We start from the raw sequence: 23,396 nt of genomic DNA, 5'->3' as shown, positions 1-23,396 counted from the left end.
TGCAATTTAAAATAATGTTTTTAAAACTGTTGAATTTTTGATTCACTTTGCTATTCACAATTGATCCGTTTGAAAATTTGAAAATAAATAATCCTAATTGATTATGATATTTGCCACTAGCTGGCGTATAAGTCAAGAAGCGTGTAGTATATGACATATACTTACAACCAATCAGAATTATTATTTTTAAATGGCGGAAACTACACAGCGTTACTTCCGTCAGAAAAAAAATCTGAGTTACTCCCTAGTCGCGCCTAAAGAAGTTTTACTTCAACAATGTTTTAAATCGGGCTGGCGGAACGCGCTAATCTCAGGAACTACTAATTGTCCGATTTGAAAAATTATTTCGGTGTTAGATAGCCCATTTATCGACGAAGGCTATAGGTACCTATATCATCACGCGACAAACTGCCCCCCTAGACAAGTGGCTTTCTATTAGCGTAATGTTGAATAGTATAGATTATGAATGTATGAGATTGACGTAATCAATCGTCGTCGTCGTCGTAATCAAACGTCTATCTCATACATTCATAATCTATTCTATTAAACTTTACGCTAATAGAAAGCCACTTGTCTAGGGGGGAAGGAGCGGAGCCACGCGGGTGAAACCGCGAAGCGCAGCTATCAAATACATATACATAATAGCCAATAGGCAACACCTATGGGCAACACAGAGTAGGCTAGGTTTAAAAATACTATGTCTGATTGTCTGACGACTGACATTAAAAATTCAGTACACCGCTGACTGTGTTAGAGTAAAGACGTGTTAAAATGGCTACCGTACCTCTCGTCGTGTTTAACAATGGACATACCTGCCCCATCATCGGCTTGGGGACATGGAAGGTAAGATTATTTAAGAAGCTATTATTTTTTATCTTATTACATAACGTTGGACGTTCTTACTCATGAATTATTGGAGTATGAACATAATAATGATGGATGTGGATATGGAATTAATTCATGCCGGCTTTTGCCGGGTTCTTTTTATGTATGTTTGTCTATTTCTCTGACTGATCTCAATATTCTTTAAAATCTTTATCATAACTGTATCACCTCTGAGAATTCGAAGTTTGGACACAATCTAGTATTTCTATAGCTTATGTGTTATTCTGGTTTATAAGCTACAACACAGCCAAGTTTCATCAAAATCAGTTCAGCATTTATGTCGATATGGCCTGGATGGATAACAAACACTGAAAATTATTTTTTTTAATATTGCAAATATTTTGTAAATATGCTGCGTCCGGAATTTTACATATTACGATTTTATTGAAAAGTAACTTTAAACAACAAGTGACAATAAGTTTTTAATAAAAAAATATTCTTTTTTATTTAACATAAACAATATTATTATAGGAATATTTTAAATATCAATATACTTAATTATTACCTAGACGTATACTTAGTACCTCTTCATTAGCGGTAAATAATTATGTACGTACATTTACCTACCTACGCAATATTTTAATTTTTTTAAATGAAGGCTTTTTAGCAGTCATTGTTAGCACTGCGGTAATATGATATTGAGAAAGCGTTAATTTTATCAATTGTCTATCTAATATTTATTTTTTTAATACACGGAAACCTGAATATTCAATTTAGTCCATTTTTACGCGACTATGTGAGTTTGGAGTTATATTTCTACACTAGACAACTCATAGATTTTTAATATAAACTATCGATGGATTAAACCAAGATTAAACACTAGTCTTTCATACAATTAAAAAAACTAAAAAGTTTAAAAAAATAACAGCGAAATAAAAACAAATTGGCGCCAAAAAATTGACAGATCGTAGTTAGGCGCCAAATTTTTTTTTTTAATTTCAGAAATCTCGATCGAATTTTTATAAATACATACCACTATGCTTATAAGTACAATAATATATTTTATGACATTTTTCAGAAATAAATTCTAATAAACTAGATATAATAGTGTGCACAATGAACATGGCAGTAACTTAAAGTTTTAGCTAGGAACTCTAACTAATCTAGCTATGGTTATCACCTAGAACGACCTTGATGAAACTTCACTAGGAAATCCTTTGGGAAGGTCATATAGGCCATTAATTTTGTTCAATAGTGTCAACAAAATATATCGATTATTCCATTACCTACTTGATCACAATATACCTACAAGCAACTTGTTTGTGAGGGCTTACAACACTTTTTTATCTACCTATTATTACTATTAACAAAATTTTATAGTATTGTATTATCCGGAACAATTATTATTAAAATAACATTACTATTAATATTATAACGCTGAAAAGTTCGTTTGAAATGGCTGTACCGATTGAAATTTTATATACCTAGGTCTCGGAATGGGCGAACACGTATTTAACATACCCCCTTTTTTAGTGGGGAAATCTTGCATAAAAATTAAAAATGATACAAATCGATGTGTGTAATAATGTCCTATAATATTTATTTATTTATTTATCTAATCTTGTGTGCAGTTCTTGAATAACGAATGTTGTGTTTGTATACGTAGTACATATATATTATTATTAGTCTGTGGTATTACCTATATCTACACCTTTTTACTTATTGCCCATATATGATTAAAGAAACGCTTGCCGGTTCAAATAATAACAATGTATAAATATTTTCGTTTTCAGTCGAAGCCAGGTGAAGTAACACAGGCTGTAAAGGATGCCATAGACATCGGGTATAGACACATAGACTGCGCTCATATCTATGGTAATGAAAAAGAAGTGGGGGAGGCGCTAAAAGTAAAGATGGAAGAAGGAAAGATTAAGAGGTAAGCTATTAATTAAAAAGTGAAGCTTTTAAGCGCGTTGACAGTAAAATTTCAAGATCGCGTCGCGGCAAGTCCGTCACGTCATGGAGTAAAGCGACGATTTTGGTATTTTGAAGTTTCACTTCTGACACGTGTGCTGTGCACACACACTTTTTTATTTTACAACACTTTACTATGATCAATGATGTCAAGTGTCAACATGTACCTAATACAAAAAAAAAAATAGTAAAAGAAGGTACAGCACAGAACGCGGCCTTATCATAAGTGGTCTAGTATAATTACTGCAAAAAGAGGAGAATATATTTTGAGATATGTATTACAAATATATTGGAGAATTCAATAAACTTATAAATATATTAACGAAGTCGTACACCGATGTCGTATCATATTATGTAGTGAAACACTCATAAAATATAATTTTAAATTCCTTGTTAACAATTTTTTTCTTGAAGGTATTAGGTATTACAAAGTTATTACGTCATACAAAACCATACCATTATCGATTCTATAATATTGTGAGATATCCGGAAACATATACAAGAGCTGGTAAAAAGTGTAAGCGATTAGGTAGATTAAAAAAACTGATTATTTGAACAGAGCGCCCGGCGCTCGGAAAAAAATTCTGGCGGATTCATTTGGCCCCTTGAGTCGAGTTTGGTGTCGTTATCAGGTAACTAGATGATGCCCGATTCATTACCCATACCAGTTTTTTAGGGTTCCGTAGCAAAATATGTCACAATCTTTAAAATAATAAACTTTTGGCAGTGGCAAAATCCAAACAAACCAATATATTTTTATATTTTTGTATGAAACTTGGTTTATAAAAAAATACTGTCTGAAAGGCCATTTCATTCAAATTATAAAAACATTAACCTGTAACATATATCGTACCATTTTCAATGTGAAATAAATTATAGAAAGTACAGGAACGTTCGTCAGCGCAGCGTAGGGGACGGCTAATAGACCCGAAAAATAAGCAATAACATAGAACAAAAACCAGTCAAGTGCGAGTCTGACTCGCCCATCGAGTGTTTCGTACTTATTTGTCCTATACCATGTTATCTTGTCTGGTAGGACCTGGTTAACTGATACACACACACTTTCGTCTTTATAATACATATTAGTGTGAATTTTAATCATCTTTAAATTATAAATGAAGTCATAACATGTACTTATATTAATTATAAAAAAATGTAAGGTCTGGATAAGAGTATCTTTAAAATATCGTGACCGTCCTAACTTGGTCCTAACCTATCATGCATTGTAATCACAAACTTTTCAATTTCACTGTCTGCATATTTGCCACTGTAAAGTGCTTCAAATCCTCGTGTGCCATTTGGATATGCCTTCCATACCTCAAATGCATGTGTACCTATAGTTCTTTTAGACCTTCTAGCTTTGGAACACACGATACAGTAGGTACGTAAAGCTGGCGATGAAAAATTAGCGAAATTAAAAAAAAAACAACACCAGAATTTGTTGCTTATTTGTTGCTAATTAGTTGCTATAATGACGATTTTGTTGCTCAAACCGTTCGCTGAAAATCAGCAACAGTTCTAGCTTAACGTTAAGGTAGCGTGAAGAAATTGGAAAAAGGGATGGATCGTTGCAAAAATGCAGGTGAATTTGTTGCTAATTTGTTGCTGCATAAAAACAGTGAAAATTTTGAATTTTTTTCATTGGCGCCAAAAATAACACAGGCCACGTCAACTTAATTGTCGATTTACTCCTCACATCGTTCACTGGCACAGTGTACGAAGCCAGCAACAAAATAGAAACCGGAAGAATTTATTTATTTATTTATTTATTTATTTATTTATTTACACATAGAACTGACTATCATTACAGGTTAACCTAATTCGACAGAGTTCTTTTATAAATTAAGAAAAACAAACATATCTCATAAAAATATAAAAATAAACACGTTGTAACACAATAATAGCCTATTAAGCCTCAATAATTCATAAACTTAACATTTCTGCTGATAGCATAATATATTAAGTAGTACCTTTGAAAATTCGCTCAAACTGCAAGAAAACACATCTATTATATTGTGCAATTCGTTAATTGTACGAAATGCACAAATAAGAGGCGATTTGGCTAATAGATTAGTTCTCGCTACTGGTACATACAGTATATTGGGTAAGATTCTTTTTTCTAAATAGTGGTCTGGAACCTTTAAATACATTTCCTTTAATATTCCGGGATTGTATTCTTTGCCCCTTAAAACCCCCACCAAGTATGCCACCAGCTTAAATTCGCGCCTTACCCTTAACTCATTGTACCCCACCATGCACAGTACAAACAGTGTGGGATACATTAGGGGATAGAAGGGATATACGCCATAAAGCTTCATGTACAGGTGGCGTATGAATTTATTTTGTACTCTTTCCAACATAACCGTGTACTTTGCTTCGTGCGGTGCCCATATGACCGCACTGTGTTCCAAATAGCTTCTGACAAGACTATTGTATAAGGTTTTGACTACCGTTATGTTGGTGAACCCCTGTGACTGCCTGAGTACAAAACCCAATTTTCTATACGCTTTTTTACAAATTTGCGTAATATGTGCTCGAAACGAAAGGTCAGCCGTGAGATTCAACCCCAAATCCCGTACTTCTGTAACTCTTCGTATCGGCGCCGCATCCACTATGTACTCATAATTTAAAGGTACCCGTGCGCGAGTAAAACTAATGATGGAACATTTACTTACATTAAAATACAACTTGTTCCGATGACTCCACTCCACTATACTATCTATATCCTGCTGGAGCCTTTCGCTATCCATTTTATTCCTTACCTCGAGCAGCAATTTAAGATCATCTGCAAATAATAAACATACTCCATGCTTGATGACCTGCGGCAGATCGTTTATCATTATTATGAATTCGAGAGGGCCCAAATTACTACCCTGGCTTACTCCCGATAGGGTGTAATATGAGTCAGATAAACAACCCTTGTAATCAACATACTGCTGTCTATCCTTCAAGTAACTACTAAAAAATTTTAAAAGATGCGGTGTACATCCCAATAAAGCCAGCTTATTCAATAAAATATCATTATCGACAGTGTCAAATGCTTTTCTAAAATCAAAGTAGGCAACATCCACCTGATGACCAGAATCTACTGCAGGCACAACATTTGACATGAAATTTAGAAGATTAGTAGTAGTACTACGACCAGGCCAAAATCCATGTTGGGCATCAGATATCAGACTACTAATTTGCTTCTGCATGGCACGATATATTGCAGCTTCAAATACTTTAGCTGGTGTCGATAAAACAGCTACTGGTCTGTAGCCACTGATATCCGATTTAACCTTTCCCTTAGGAACTGGAATGACTCTAGTAACCTTCCATTGAGCCGGAAAGGTCTCGAGTCGCATGCAAGTGTTAAAAATATATTGCAAAGGCTTCGCTAGTATCCTACTACAATCTCTAAAAAGAAACGCCGGATCCCATCGGGACCCGCCGATCGTTTTGGCTTAAGAGACGCTAGTGCTTCTTTTACATCCTTTAAACTAAACGCATCAATATGTACTCTAGTGCTGGCGTACTCTTCTCCTGAGGCGCACTTTACCGCCATATTTACATTCAACTGGGGTGGCTCACTTGTGTAAACAGATCTAAAGAATGCTGCAAACTCTCTGGCACATTCCACATTCGTCAAAATATTACCATTTTTTAAAATAGTTAATTTTGTTTAGTTTTAGAATAGTTAATTTTGAAACCAGTTCGCTAGAAAATCGGCCACGCCAGCTTAACTGTCGATTTTCGGTAGTGAAACATAAAAAAAAATTTGTTGCTCCTCACATCGTTCACTGGCACAGTGTACAGAGCCAGCAACAAAATAGAAACCGGAAGTAGAGTTAATTTTGAAACCAGTTTGCTAGAAAATCGTCCACGCCAGCTTAACTGTCGATTTTCGGCAGTGAAACATAAAAAAAAATTTGTTGCTCCTCACATCGTTCACTGGCACAGTGTACAGAGCCAGCAACAAAATAGAAACCGGAAGTAGAGTTAATTTTGAAACCGGTTTGCTAGAAAATCGTCGACGCCAGCTTAACTGTCGATTTTCGGTAGTGAAACATAAAAAAAAATTTGTTGCTCTTCACATCGTTAACCGGCACAGTGTACAGAGCAAGCAACAAAATAGAAACCGGAAGTAGAGTTAATTTTGAAACCGGTTTGCTAGAAAATCGTCCACGCCAGCTTAACTGTCGATTTTCGGTAGTGAAACATAAAAAAAAAATTGTTGCTCCTCACATCGTTTAGCGGCACAGTGTACAGAGCCAGCAACAAAATAGAAACCGGAAGTAGAGTTAATTTTAAAACCGGTTTGCAAACACCAAACACCGAACACCGAACACCGAACACCGAACAACGAACAACGAACAACGAACAACGAACAACGAACAACGAACAACGAACAACGAACAACGAACAACGAACAACGAACAACGAACAACGAACAACGAACAACGAACAACGAACAACGAACAACGAACAACGAACAACGAACAACGAACAACGAACAACGAACAACGAACAACGAACAACGAACAACGAACAACGAACAACGAACAACGAACAACGAACAACGAACAACGAACAACGAACAACGAACAACGAACAACGAACAACGAACAACGAACAACGAACAACGAACAACGAACAACGAACAACGAACAACGAACAACGAACAACGAACAACGAACAACGAACAACGAACACGAACACGAACAGCGAACAGCGAACAGCGAACAGCGAACAGCGAACAGCGAACAGCGAACAGCGAACAGCGAACAGCGAACAGCGAACAGCGAACAGCGAACAGCGAACAGCGAACAGCGAACAGCGAACAGCGAACAGCGAACAGCGAACAGCGAACAGCGAACAGCGAACAGCGAACAGCGAACAGCGAACAGCGAACAGCGAACAGCGAACAGCGAACAGCGAACAGCGAACAGCGAACAGCGAACAGCGAACAGCGAACAGCGAACAGCGAACAGCGAACAGCGAACAGCGAACAGCGAACAGCGAACAGCGAACAGCGAACAGCGAACAGCGAACAGCGAACAGCGAACAGCGAACAGCGAACAGCGAACAGCGAACAGCGAACAGCGAACAGCGAACAGCGAACAGCGAACAGCGAACAGCGAACAGCGAACAGCGAACAGCGAACAGCGAACAGCGAACAGCGAACAGCGAACAGCGAACAGCGAACAGCGAACAGCGAACAGCGAACAGCGAACAGCGAACAGCGAACAGCGAACAGCGAACAGCGAACAGCGAACAGCGAACAGCGAACAGCGAACAGCGAACAGCGAACAGCGAACAGCGAACAGCGAACAGCGAACATCGAACACGAACAGCGAACAGCGAACAGCGAACAGCGAACAGCGAACAGCGAACAGCGAACAGCGAACAGCGAACAGCGAACAGCGAACAGCGAACAGCGAACAGCGAACAGCGAACAGCGAACAGCGAACAGCGAACAGCGAACAGCGAACAGCGAACAGCGAACAGCGAACAGCGAACAGCGAACAGCGAACAGCGAACAGCGAACAGCGAACAGCGAACAGCGAACAGCGAACAGCGAACAGCGAACAGCGAACAGCGAACAGCGAACAGCGAACAGCGAACAGCGAACAGCGAACAGCGAACAGCGAACAGCGAACAGCGAACAGCGAACAGCGAACAGCGAACAGCGAACAGCGAACAGCGAACAGCGAACAGCGAACAGCGAACAGCGAACAGCGAACAGCGAACAGCGAACAGCGAACAGCGAACAGCGAACAGCGAACAGCGAACAGCGAACAGCGAACAGCGAACAGCGAACAGCGAACAGCGAACAGCGAACATCGAACATCGAACATCGAACATCGAACATCGAACATCGAACATCGAACATCGAACATCGAACAACGAACAATGTGAATGTGAACATACACAAACACAAACACAAACGCGAACATGAAAACGAACAACGAACAGTGAACAGCGAACAGCGAACAACGAACACGAACACGAACACGAACACGAACACGAACACGAACAACGAACAACGAACAACGAACAACGAACAACGAACAACGAACAACGAACAACGAACAACGAACAACGAACAACGAACAGCGAACAACGAACACGACAAGAGCACGAACAACGAACAACGAACAACAAACAACGAACAATGTGAATGTGAATGTGAATGTGAACATACACAAACACGAACACGAACAACGAACATCGAACAACGAACAACGAACAGCGAACAACGAATAACGAACAACGAACAACGAACAACGAACAACGAACAACGAACAACGAACAACGAACAACGAACAACGAACAACGAACAACGAACAACGAACAACGAACAACGAACAACGAACAACGAACAACGAACAACGAACAACGAACAACGAACAACGAACAACGAACAACGAACAACGAACAACGAACACGAACACGAACACGAACAGCGAACAGCGAACAGCGAACAGCGAACAGCGAACAGCGAACAGCGAACAGCGAACAGCGAACAGCGAACAGCGAACAGCGAACAGCGAACAGCGAACAGCGAACAGCGAACAGCGAACAGCGAACAGCGAACAGCGAACAGCGAACAGCGAACAGCGAACAGCGAACAGCGAACAGCGAACAGCGAACAGCGAACAGCGAACAGCGAACAGCGAACAGCGAACAGCGAACAGCGAACAGCGAACATCGAACACGAACACGAACAGCGAACAGCGAACAGCGAACAGCGAACAGCGAACAGCGAACAGCGAACAGCGAACAGCGAACAGCGAACAGCGAACAGCGAACAGCGAACAGCGAACAGCGAACAGCGAACAGCGAACAGCGAACAGCGAACAGCGAACAGCGAACAGCGAACAGCGAACAGCGAACAGCGAACAGCGAACAGCGAACAGCGAACAGCGAACAGCGAACAGCGAACAGCGAACAGCGAACAGCGAACAGCGAACAGCGAACAGCGAACAGCGAACAGCGAACAGCGAACAGCGAACAGCGAACAGCGAACAGCGAACAGCGAACAGCGAACAGCGAACAGCGAACAGCGAACAGCGAACAGCGAACAGCGAACAGCGAACAGCGAACAGCGAACAGCGAACAGCGAACAGCGAACAGCGAACAGCGAACAGCGAACAACGAACAACGAACAACGAACAATGTGAATGTGAATGTGAACATACACAAACACAAACACAAACGCGAACATGAAAACGAACAGCGAACAGCGAACAACGAACAACGAACAGCGAACAACGAACAGCGAACAGCGAACAGCGAACAGCGAACAGCGAACAGCGAACAGCGAACAGCGAACAGCGAACAGCGAACAGCGAACAGCGAACAGCGAACAGCGAACAGCGAACAGCGAACAACGAACAACGAACAATGTGAATGTGAATGTGAACATACACAAACACAAACACAAACGCGAACATGAAAACGAACAGCGAACAGCGAACAACGAACAACGAACAGCGAACAACGAACAGCGAACAGCGAACAGCGAACAGCGAACAGCGAACAGCGAACAGCGAACAGCGAACAGCGAACAGCGAACAGCGAACAGCGAACAGCGAACAGCGAACAGCGAACAGCGAACAGCGAACAGCGAACAGCGAACAGCGAACAGCGAACAGCGAACAGCGAACAGCGAACAGCGAACAGCGAACAGCGAACAGCGAACAGCGAACAGCGAACAGCGAACAGCGAACAGCGAACAGCGAACAGCGAACAGCGAACAGCGAACAGCGAACAGCGAACAGCGAACAGCGAACAGCGAACAGCGAACAGCGAACAGCGAACAGCGAACAGCGAACAGCGAACAGCGAACAGCGAACAGCGAACAGCGAACAGCGAACAGCGAACAGCGAACAGCGAACAGCGAACAGCGAACAGCGAACAGCGAACAGCGAACAGCGAACAGCGAACAGCGAACAGCGAACAGCGAACAGCGAACAGCGAACAGCGAACAGCGAACAGCGAACAGCGAACAGCGAACAGCGAACAGCGAACAGCGAACAGCGAACAGCGAACAGCGAACAGCGAACAGCGAACAGCGAACAGCGAACAGCGAACAGCGAACAGCGAACAGCGAACAGCGAACAGCGAACAGCGAACAGCGAACAGCGAACAGCGAACAGCGAACAGCGAACAGCGAACAGCGAACAGCGAACAGCGAACAGCGAACAGCGAACAGCGAACAGCGAACAGCGAACAGCGAACAGCGAACAGCGAACAGCGAACAGCGAACAGCGAACAGCGAACAGCGAACAGCGAACAGCGAACAGCGAACAGCGAACAGCGAACAGCGAACAGCGAACAGCGAACAGCGAACAGCGAACAGCGAACAGCGAACAGCGAACAGCGAACAGCGAACAGCGAACAGCGAACAGCGAACAGCGAACAGCGAACAGCGAACAGCGAACAGCGAACAGCGAACAGCGAACAGCGAACACCAAACTGTATAATTTTTTGGGAATAAATGTTTTTCTATTCTATTCTATTCTATGTTTGAAAACAACGAACAACGAACAACGAACACCGAACACCGAACACCATCCAAAGTCCATGGTTCATATGGTATCGCGGACTTTTACAGTTTAAGCGTATTTCGTATACAAATATTTTTTTCCAATAGCTCCTTGCCCCGACTCCTCTTAACTAATCGTTTTTTAACAATTATTATTATCCTAACATTTGTAACCTAACCAGAGATAAAAACCAGCCAAAAATATAATCCTTTTATAAGTGTAAGTATGTGGTGTGACTTGTGAGTAACACATGAATTTCTTTTTTATTTTATCTTACCTATAAACAGATAGATGTACGAAATACACTGCGCTTTAGGAATCAATAAAACTTGAATAAATAAAAAACATACCCACCCAGACCCAGTTCAGTTTTCTTTAAAGGGTGTGGGTGGTAATGGGGTAAGTGATTGCAATATCGATTTTATTGTCTAACTGTGCCCTGCGGTTTCACCCGCATGGCTCCGCTCCTGTTGGTCTTAGCGTAATGTAATATAATATTATAGCATATAGCAGCTTTCTCGATAAATGAGCTAGAATTTTTCAAATCGGACCAGTAGTTCCTGAGATTAGCGCGGTTCAAACAAACAAACTCTTCAGCTTTATAATATTAGTATGGATGAACATAATTTGACCTGTGGGCTGTGAGTTGTAGGTACTTGTGACATTTTTCAACCGACTTCAAAAAGGAAAAGGTTCCCAATTCGACTATATTTTTAACCGACTTCAAAAAAAAGGAGGAGGTTATCAATTCGGCCGGTATGTTTTTTTTTTTTATGTATGTACACTCCGAGGTTTCTGAACCGATTTACGTGATTCTTTTTTTGTTCGATGCGGGATGGTGTCGAATTGGTCCCATAAAAATTTTATTCGGATAGGCCCAGTAGTTTTTATTTTATGAGCATTTTTGTCTGTAATTGTAAATGTTGCAAGTGCAAGTTTGAAGTTTGTTGTTTTTAACGCAGTTATCACTTGTTTTTTGTTGTAATTTGAAAGCTGATGCCTCCCATTTAAATTTGGTACAGTATTGACGATTTGAAAGCAGTTTAGTTTTTGGTTAAAATAAATATAATATCTCAATATTTCTGTATAGTAATTTAAAAAAATGTGCATCGAATAATATTGAATATCAGTATTGTATTCATTATTTACACATTAAGTAAATAATACAGGACAATTATTATAAATTAATGTTAAATAATAAAATATTGCGTGTTTATTTATTCATTATACAGAGAAACAATGGCTTTATTAAACTACATATAATAATGCATCGTTAACGTGCAATTAAAAAAATAATAATAATAAAATAAATCTTTATTTCACCTTTAGATTAGGTACACAATATTGAATATGAGGCTCTGGCTCTCTTGCTAGGCATAGCCAAGAGAGCCAGTCCCTTCCCTTAATACATCTTGGTCTTGATAAAGGTAAAAATGAAAATAATTAATTAATTATACATCTTATATATAAAATTCTCGCAATGTTAGTCTGCATACTCCTCCGAAACGGGTGGACCGATTCTCATGAAATTTTCTGTGCATATCGGGTAAGTCTGAGAATCGGCCAACATCTATTTTTCATATGTACCACGGGCGAAGCCGGGGCGGACCGCTAGTAATTAATAAAATTATCCATCTAGATACACATAAGTGGAATCTTCAAATGTGTTGAGAAGCGTTTACAACGGCTCGACCATTTCGACTTTTCTTGATTTAAAATCCATACTTTATTAATATTATAAATGCGAAAGTAACTCTGTCTGTCTGTCTGTTACTCAATCACGCCTAAACTACTGAACCAATTTTCATGAAATTTGGTATGGAGATATTTTGATACCCGAGAAAGGACATAGGATAGGTTTTATCCCGGAAATCCAGCGGTAAAGTGGAACTATGCGGGTTTTTCTTTGACTGCACGGGTGAATCCGCGGGCGGAAACCTAGTGTGATATATTTTCGTCATACTTTTTTCCGCCATATTTTTCATCATAAAATTTATCTTTTTACGGTGAACGAAGTTAGTCTTTAATTTCTAAATAATCGTAAAATCGAACATAAGAAACTAACATTCGTATATTATTTTTACATTTTTTTTATTTTTGCACAATGTTTTTTAAAACAAAGGTGCAATTCTATTTAGGTTTACAATAATGTAAGTTTGTATGGGGAGTTGCGTCGCTACGTGCGCGCACTTTCATACTAGCCCATGGGTGGAGAGACAAAATAGTTGCGGAGACAAAATAGTTGCGGAGACAAAGTTGCTCGTGCGCGCTCGCTCTAAACCTTATAAATAACCGTGTATTCGGAGCATCCGCTTTTGTTAAAAGTTTTTGACGTGACAACGTCTTATAATTCGATAGCCAGCTGCACGCACGAAAAAACATGACTCATGCGGCGTTACCTCGTTCTGAGGCGTTCCATGTACGGCTTGAAGTGCAAGCGAGAGCGCGGAACGAGCGACAAAGAAGCACAATCGGACGTTGTCACGTTCAACGATCGTCTGCAGTAAACCGACTTTACAGACAACCAATTTTTTTTAAGCTATTGCATAGCTTTTATCGCGGGCCTTGAGCGCGGAGACCGAATCCAGAAATTCCGTAACGAAAAACCTCACGCTCCCCACGGGGACGGGCACGGAGGTGTGGCTTGAAGGCATAGCATGCAATAGCTTTACCGCGGCAGTCCCCGAGTGACACACGTGTTTTTTAATTACATAGGTATATGTATGTACTAGCTTACCGCCCGCGGCTTCGCCCGCTTTGTCTAAAACCTAATAAATTATATACTAAAACCTTCCTCTTGAATCACTCTATCTATTAAAAAAAAACGCATCAAAATCCGTTGCGTAGTTTGATTTAAGCATACAAAGGGACATAGGGAAATAGGGACAGAGAAAGCGACTTTGTTTTATACTATGTAGTGATGTATAACATTACGTATTTACTTTTTCCAGAGAGGACATATTCATCACATCAAAACTCTGGTGCACGTACCATCGCCCGGACCTCGTGGAAGGAGCAATAAAGACCACACTCGCTAACCTCGGGTTGGACTATCTGGACTTGTACCTCATGCATTGGCCACAGGCTTTCAAAGTATGCACAGAATATTTTTAATCATTTAGTTTCTTACCAGTTATTTATAGTCCCAATTTTATAATGGTTATGCTTTATTCTGTTTGCCTATTTTGCCAGTAGATAAACTAAAACGCGGGAAATGCTTTTTATTTATTTAAATTTTATTGTGCTGGCATACAAATAAATTACTTTTTACTTTTACAACAAAAAAACTATTTTTTTAATTACTTATTTTCTTAGCAATCAGTGCTAAGTACAATGATGTATTTTTAATTTTCTTAAATATTTCTTAAAAATAGTAGATACGCTAGAAGGCCGTAAAATCTATTTTTTTGTAGAATTTTAATGTCCCAATTATTATTTATTTTGCATTACAATTGATAGAAATTATAAATTATGGTTTTGATGCAATTTTGATGGCTCATGTTTGGGACTGTCAAAAAAAAAGTTTCTTATGGTTTCTTACCGTTTCTTACCCTGTGTTCTTACCAATTTTTTCTGTCTAGAAACCACATTCCGAATTTGAAATCATAGAAAAACTATTCATAACATGTGTATGCTATTTATTATAAGCCAGTAATCAATTTTACGAAAAAAAATATTTTATATAATTCGGTCCCTCTAAACGCTTCCAGGAAGGCGGCGAAGAATTTCCCCTAGATGAAAACAACAAAATGATCCCGTCTCCCGTTGACTATATAGACACTTACAAAGCTATGGAGAGTCTTGTTGACAAAGGTCTAACTAGAAGCATTGGTATCTCTAACTTCAATAAGAAGCAGATAGATAGAGTGATGGAAGCTGCGAGAATCAAGCCCGCTGTTAATCAGGTGAGGTTTTTCTAACTACCTTTTTGGAAATACGTTGGTTTTTAATTAGATATTGTTTGAATTTTATCTTTAAAGATTACAACAATGTATTATTTCATCTGACTATAAATTGAAGAAATGAAGAAAGATTAAAGATGACTATGCTGATTCATCTTACCTTGACCTTTCTGAAGCCCAGTTGGATAGGCTTGAAAGACTCCAAAACTTCTGCATCCGATTTATCTTTGGTTTGAGAAAATTTGATCACGTCTCCGACTTCCGTAAGAGACTGAAATGGCTCCCTATCCGACTGAGGCGAAACTCCCATATCCTTCATCTTCTGTACTGTGTGTTGTTTGATCCAAAAGCTCCAAGCTATCTTCGAGAGAAATTCAAATACTTGAGCTCGAGTAATCTACGCTCCTCTACTAACCTTTTACTTCTGATTCCGGCTCACAAAACAAAATTCTTTCACAATTCGTTTGCAGTTCGTGCGGTTCAATTATGGAACTCTCTCCCCACAAAGGTCAGATGTGCTCAAAATTTGAATGCTTTTAAATTTTTATTAAAAAATTATTATCTATCTCTTGTGTAATTTTGTATAGCTGTCGTATTTACGTTTATTTTTATTCTATTTTTCTGATTCCTTCTTTTCTGCATAGTTACTAATATTTATCATGTATATATGTGTGCTATGGATATATATTTGTTTATGTATTTATGTATTTATTGTATGTATTGTAATATGTAAGTGTATGTATAACTATTTATTATAAGTATTATCGTATTTATGTATTTATTTATTTCATTATTTTTATGTATTTTATATTACTATTAGTAAGTAGTTAGCTTTGTATATGTTTATTTTATACATTTTTCAATGTGTTACTGTTAGTATTGCCTTATTTTTGCTCACCCACATCATATTGTTAAATTTCCTCTGATTGTTGGGTTGCCTGGTAGATATCGCTACCTAGCGATAAGGCCGCCCTTTGCTGTTTCTGTAGTATTGTCTTTGTTATATGTATTTTTGTATTTTCAATGCAATAAAGTATAATAAATAAATAAATAAATAAATAAAAAAAATCTTTCGAAGTTCAATTTTTAAAAACTTACTCGACCTAGCATGAAATAAAACAAGAAAATTTAATAATTTTAATATCAATATATTTGCTAATTGTATATTTGTCGCATATAACAATTAACTACATGCCTAGGCAAATAATTAAAGTAATTATTTTATGCCTAGTTAAATTAAAGAATTAAAACTAAACCCAACAACTAATTACTTACCTACAAAAATAGTTGACATTTTTTATCCAAATAAAAAACATAACAATTTTTTTATTAAAATTTCAGATCGAAGTGCATCCCTATCTAAACCAAACCAAACTATTCGAGCACTGCAAGTCCCACGGTATTGCTGTAACAGCGTATTCCCCACTAGGGTCCCCAGACAGGCCCTGGGCGAAGCCCGGGGACCCTACGCTCATGGAGGACCAGCGGCTGAAGACAATTGCTGAAAGATATAATAAGACTGTACCGCAGATACTGATCAGGTATGCTTTGGTTGTCGACTGACCGGTTGGCTTGGTTGGTAGTGGCCCTGCCTTCCAAGCCAGAGGTCGTGGGTTCGACCCGGAGCAAATATTTGTGTGATGAACATAGATGTTTGCCCTGTGTCTGGTAATAAGGTTAAATACTGAAACGATGATTATTGTTTAATACTAGCTTCCCGCCCGCGGCTTCGCCCGCGTTTTCAAAAGAAAAACCTGCATAGTTCCCGTTCCCGTGGGATTTCCGGGATAAAACCTATCCTATGTGTCCGAATGTCCAAGAATTCTACAGCAAATGCTGCAGTAATTATGTGTCGTTAGTGGTAAAGCCGGACTGTCTATGAACAGGATCTAAAACCAAAAATGTTGTGTGGTTTTATGAAACCACGGTAAAAGTGAAACTGTTCGAACGGTTCCGAACACTGCTTTGTGTAGCGCATGTCGCGTGACGGTCGGCTGCCGAGTAGTTTAACTTTGAAAATAAAGACCACAGACAACAGACCAACAGAACTTAATAAATGGCTTCAACAGAAATGTTTTTATAGTGTTAAAGAATACCTAAACTCGTAATTAACATTGTCTACTTGCGTCTTAATATTAATTTTGTAATAATGTATGTAATTTTTGTAATGAATATGAATGAATTGTGAAATATTAATTATAATAATGTGAATGAATAACAAATGAATTGATTTTAATAAAATAAAATTAAGAAGACATAATATAAAATGTATATCTAATGAAGAATGTATTTGCATGCCGTTGAATAACGGCTAAACATGCTGAAATAATGTATCTTATTCTTAACACCTATGTAGAGTCTGTCTAAAAAGTCAGTTTACATGGGTAATTTAAAGGGTAATTTTAAAACTCAACCTAGCAACACTGCAAATAATGTATAGTTTATACGTACAATCTAGATACTTTAGAATAAAAATATTTATATTAAAATTTGATAAAAATATTAAAAATGATAAGTGATTAAAAAAATAATTGAGGTAGGTATAGGATTACAGGAAAAGTCAACAAATAAAAAAAACCCTTCAGAGCATAATGTACATACATTTATTAACTTTGACTTGCATAAACAAAACAAAGCAGAGTCAATGCAATTAGAAATTGAATTGAATTTATCAAAGTCATCCAAATTGATTTTCAAAGGGCGTCCATTTTTTGAACCAGGACCTTTTCCAGGCGTGCGCCATACTCCGTTATTTACGCTAGCCTCTTTTTTAATACGAGCCAAAGTCACTCTTGAAACACCTGAAAAATCATATTCTGTGTAAGGAAACAAATAAACAAACGATCACACCTTTGCACATTTTAGTACTTAATTACATGTAAATTACAAGAAAAAAAATTAAATAAATACAAGTATCAACTAGTGTTACAGACCGGTCATGGCGGATACTCTTTCTGTAACTTTGTTTTTGTTCACCAAATCTCTTTGTTCTGCTTTTTCACGCTGACAAAACTTAATAACCTTGTAAATTATCTCCCTCGCACTACTGCTCAAGGTTTTGGCATTTTATACGAATATTAAACAGGAAAATCTAAATAAAATTGAGAAAAGCTTTAAATTATAACCTATAATTTACAATTTTGACAGCACCTGCAGGGTTACCAGTATAAGTTTTTAAATTTCTACTTAAATTACCCATGTAAACTGACTTTTTAGACAGACTCTATACCATGTTTACTTGCAAATAAATGATTTATTTATTTATTAACCACAGACCAACATATTTCCAGATACGCCATAGACAGATCAATGATTGTCATTCCCAAGTCAGTCACCAAGAGTCGCATAGAACAAAACTTCGACGTTTTCAACTTCCAGCTGTCGCCTGAAGACCTGGAGCTTATTGGCAGTTTGGAATGCAATGGACGACTGTGTATGATGGGAGAGTAAGTTTTAAAAAAAAAATCAATTTTTGATGTGAAACTGCGCGTTGAGAGTAAAATTTCAAGGTCGCGTCATGTCAATACTCTCACGTCGTGGAGTAAGGCGACGATTTTGGTATCTTTGGAATTTGCAAAGAAGTTTCACTTTGGACACGGGTGCTCGGCACGCTCACGTTTTTTGGGTTTGTTGTCTCGGAACTTTTGACTGGTTGAATCGATTTTGATGATTTGAAAGTGATTTAGTTTTTGATTTATGAATATTTTATTGAGCGGGCAAACGAGCGGATCTTCCGTATAGTCGACTCCTACCTTCTCACATTCATAACTTTAACTATAAGAATTTTTACATTAAAATCTATTCAGCAATAGAATACAAGATATTTTTATACACATAATTTTAAATTTAATAATATGTATTTTTAAATTTAATAAAGATTATTACTACGTCACAAATATCGATATCTCCCGCGATTTTATAGTGGCTGTGTTTCATTTCTAAATATGTAATAATTTTATCGCATTTTTTCAGTGACCACCACCCGGATTACCCATTCCACGATGAATATTAATAGCACAAGATATTGAAGATATTTTCTAGAATTAATGCAATTAATTTCAGCCATTTTGTTTAAGTAGTAAATATGTAAGTAGTATATACCTAGACTATAAGTAATTGTAATAGGGAAAAATATTTGTCTTCAAATCCTGGATTAAATGGCCATATTAATAAGTATATATGTAGAAAAAAAAAACTATAATGTACATGGTAGCTTAATTCAATTTTAAAAATGTCTATGGAATGTCTTTGGCTGTATTTATTCAAATATCGAGTGAGCTTTTGCACCAAAATTGTGTTTTTTGAAAAATTATTGTCTAAGCACTGTTACTCTAGCAATAAGCACAATGTCTTGAATAAACCATAAACAATATTTTATTGTCGTTTTATTTATAATCTGTGTTCCGCTTTCCGCAAACATATGAATAATGAAGGAGCCTTGAAAGAGGATACTAAACCACTAAAACACTTCAACACTGTTTAGAAACTAATTCAGGGAAGAAAATATTTTTATAATTCAATTTATGGAACCAATCTATACTAATATTATAAAGAGGAAAGGTTTGTATGTATGTATGTATGTATGGTTTTCACGCATAAACTACTGGACCGATTTTGATGAAATTTGGCACAGATAATCTTTAGACCCTGAGAAAGAACATAGGCTACCTTTTATTGCGAAATATGTACCACGGGCGAAGCCGGGGCGGACCGCTAGTCTCTTATAATTAGGAACTCGAAATCGAGGGACAGTTGAAGCCGCACTTTTTAACACAAGAATAAATGCAAAAATATATTTTTTTAATTACATTATGTAGGTAAAGAATATATTTAATAATAACCAAGTTTGTGTCTGTTAAGACCCTAGAAATAAGCTGAAAATTATATTATCAAATACTCAAGTCTACGGTCCCTTGATGCTGTGAAAAAATCAAACGTAAAACAAACGCAATCAAAAGATACAGCCGTAATAAATGCTGAAATTTTTCGCAAAGGAGAATGACCACGGGTGGTATCGGTAAAATTTTAGTTGTGCCACGTATTCGTGATATTGTTAATTCCTATTTGTATTTATAATGATCATATGTATCAATATTAAGTCTTAATTATACCGGATAAATTGAAATAATAGTAAAAGTTTGTGTTTTGAAACATGTATGCAGTATGACCACGGATGGAATCGGTAAAATACTAGTTGTGTCACATGTTCGTGATATTGTTAATTCCTATTTGTATTTATAATGATCATATTTATCACTATTAAGTTGTAATTATACCGAATAAATAGAAATAAAAGTAAAAGTTTTTGTTTTGACACATATATCTATCTCTCTTGCAAGCGTCCTGCGTCATCTGTCATTGTGTTCGACGCATTGTTCGATGTTATTTATTTTGAAATAATGTTTATTACGATTTACTTTTCACATTTGTCTTGTAAATTAAAATATTACCTATGTAATAAATGTAAAACTTAACGTTCATCGTTAGTTTAAACTCGATAAAGTATTTTTTTAAAGTGTTGAATAACACTATTGTTTTATTTTTATTGTCGCGAACTGCGGCTTATTTACATAAAAACTTTAATCGTTTCTAAAAGTACAAGCAAGCTTTAAATTGACCTATATTTCATCTTGACACAATAAGTTTGATTGCGATGCCAAGTGCCATAGTAACTTGGGCAATCTCCTTTGACATTCGCAAGGAAATCAAAACCTACAGGCTTGTTCCCCTTGTTTGGTCCCCCCGGGTTGTTTACGGAGAGTTATGAAATTTCGTACGTAATGTAACGTCTTATAACTGATAACACAGATATAATTGCGAAAAACATGAATTTTTAGTTAGATTATCAAAAGAAATAACTACATTTAAAAATTTTAAACTTACAACACTTTTTTTTACACATGAACGCAAGCATGTATTAAATTGATATTCACATCAAAAACTCAAGTCTATAATACCCACAATAATATCTACCTTTAAGCTGTAATTTATTACATTCTAATAATTAGTCCATTGAAAAGTTACATTTGGGGTTGCGTTTTTGAGTGGACGCAATTTTATTTTTTTGATGTGTAGGAGGGGTCAGTGTGATGCTATCACCAAGTTTGTGGGGTCGCCACCCTTGTCCCACGGCCGCCATCTTGAAAAGAGCGGTTGATATGGTTTTTGCGATATATCTCATAAACTATTTATCATTATTTGTTGCAAATTAAATTTTCTACAACTTTAGTCCATTTACTTTGTGTCGTAGAACTATAAATAAAAAAGTTATAAGCGAAAATGTTCAGAAATTAGAGATATTTATATTTTTCAATAAAACGTTTTTTTATCATTTTACGAAGAAATGATATCAGACCATTTTTGTAGATTGTTATTCGAGGAACAACTTTTATACATAACATTTTTTCATTACGTCAATAGCTAAGGTTTTACAGCGCTCCGAAGTGAGTACTATTTTTCAGTGCTATTAGCTATACAATATACATAATATATATACATATGTATATTATGTGTGTACTAATAATAATTTGTCGTCAGTAATGGTTTTTTTCTGTTATTATAATATTTTAATAATTAATTTTGCAATGTTATTAATTATATAATTATTGACTCTTTTCCCCACCACCCAGGAGGAAGCACGTTTTTTTTTACGTCGAAAAGCAGGGCTGAAACGTTCTACAGTGGGGTTTTAGTCGGTAAGAATCCGACATAACCCACGGCTCCTTCCCCGGGGGCCGTGGGTATCTTTGGAAGATTTCCTCACTATAAAAAAAAAACAGGGCTCATGTTTGGGACTGTCAAAAAAAAAGTTTCTTATGGTTTCTTACCGTTTCTTACCCTGTGTTCTTACCAATTTTTTCTGTCTAGAAACCAGATTCCGAATTTGAAATCATAGAAAAACTATTCATAACATGTGTATGCTATTTATTATAAGCCAGTGATCAATTTTACGAAAAAAAATATTTTATATAGGTACCTAATTCGGTCCCTCCAAACGCTTCCAGGAAGCTCTGAAGTGTGCTTCCATTGTTCTGGAGTCTGGGAAAAGAGCTAATAGCCAATATATGTATAGTTAAGAGTACTGAAAAATAGTCCCCTGGGACCTCGCCTGCTACAGGGTGGGTGGCAGCCATAACAAAAGTTGTAACTAACTAAATAAAACACTCATAGATTTCTATATTATCAAACTGCATACTTCAAAATAATATTATTAAATAGTAAATACTTATTGCAACAAGGAAAATTACCAAAGTTCTTATATAATTAATATTGAACATTCATTTTTATAAAAGACTAGCTTGCCTGTCGGTTTTACCTGCTGCTTTAACTTATTCATATAAGTTTATCCTGTTAATTCTAATATTCTTGTGGGAATGTGGGTTTCGAAAATAGCCTAAATTACTCATTATAAAAACAGCTATCTGTGAGTGAAAGTCCCGTCAAAATCGGACCTGCCGTTCGTGAGATTAAACAATTTAACAATGTTTTAAACAATCAAAAAATTTATTTATAAGAAATTACTCGGCAGTCGATTCCTGTAATCTATACGGATGTAATCACGGTACATATACCAAAATAAAGCCAAAATAGTAATTTTTACAATTTTTGTCTGTCTGTTTGTTCCGGCTATAAATCTCTGGAACGGCTGGACCTATTTTGTCGGGACTTTCACTGAGAGATAGCTGATGTTATATAAGGAGTAGCCTAAGTTTCAATTTTGCTATAAGTAAATAAAACAAAGTGTGGACACGCGCTCCTGCCACTGATTACGCTTACCTACTCATTCACAGGCATCCATCCAGTAATCATCACTACATCATCAACACTACATAGTACAAAACAAGTCGCTTTCTCTGTCCCTTTGTATGCTTAAATCTTTAAAACTTACGTAAAATAGGTACTTAATTTTTTTTAACAAAAACAAAATTTTCTCAGTAGTGAATAAATATTTACATAATATATTATCAAGCTTAAATCATACATAATCTCTAAGCATCACAACTCGAGTTTGAAGTGTACACACTGTGTATCTTATCAGCAAACAATAAATATAACTTATCAGCAGCGAGAGAAAATATGCAGTCATAGTTATCACACAGTTGCTCATTTGCAGTCACACAATGAGTTTTAAAAATAAAGTCGTAATAATTACTGGAGCAAG

General features: G+C 37.2%; 1 protein-coding gene and 1 long non-coding RNA gene across 2 annotated transcripts; one reads left to right on the top strand and one right to left on the bottom strand.

The window, feature by feature from the left end:
- The first annotated feature begins 671 nt into the window (after positions 1 to 671).
- Positions 672 to 19,605, top strand: LOC149475767 (aldo-keto reductase 1B-like). Its single transcript, XM_089712621.1, has 7 exons — positions 672 to 843; positions 2,619 to 2,761; positions 14,285 to 14,426; positions 15,044 to 15,238; positions 16,577 to 16,776; positions 18,526 to 18,681; positions 19,208 to 19,605. The coding sequence occupies exons 1-7, from the start codon at positions 772 to 774 to the stop codon at positions 19,245 to 19,247; spliced, it is 948 nt and encodes a 315-aa protein (XP_089568747.1). The 5' UTR covers positions 672 to 771; the 3' UTR covers positions 19,248 to 19,605.
- Positions 17,816 to 18,453, bottom strand: LOC149475768 (uncharacterized). Its single transcript, XR_016318027.1, has 2 exons — positions 18,169 to 18,453; positions 17,816 to 18,036 (listed from the first exon to the last, which is right to left on the bottom strand). It is a non-coding gene; the product is annotated as an uncharacterized LOC149475768 (long non-coding RNA).
- Positions 19,606 to 23,396: the final 3,791 nt, after the last annotated feature.

The sequence above is a fragment of the Colias philodice genome, chromosome 29 (genome assembly GCF_061535455.1).
Source record: "Colias philodice isolate Cphi_HAF_F1 chromosome 29, ilColPhil1 Martin Lab GWU primary, whole genome shotgun sequence".
NCBI lineage: Eukaryota > Metazoa > Arthropoda > Insecta > Lepidoptera > Pieridae > Colias > Colias philodice.
The sequence above is the reverse complement of the archived record's forward strand: the minus strand, read 5'-3'. Positions and strand labels throughout refer to the sequence as shown.

What these genes read in the sequence shown, in the direction of transcription:
- LOC149475767 (XM_089712621.1), top strand. Translation starts at nt 772, where the DNA reads ATGGCTACCGTACCTCTCGTCGTGTTTAACAATGGACATACCTGCCCC. An exon ending in ATTGGCCACAGGCTTTCAAA is followed by an intron (nt 14,427 to 15,043) that starts GTATGCACAGAA and finishes AAACGCTTCCAG; the next exon opens with GAAGGCGGCGAAGAATTTCC. An exon ending in GTACCGCAGATACTGATCAG is followed by an intron (nt 16,777 to 18,525) that starts GTATGCTTTGGT and finishes ACATATTTCCAG; the next exon opens with ATACGCCATAGACAGATCAA.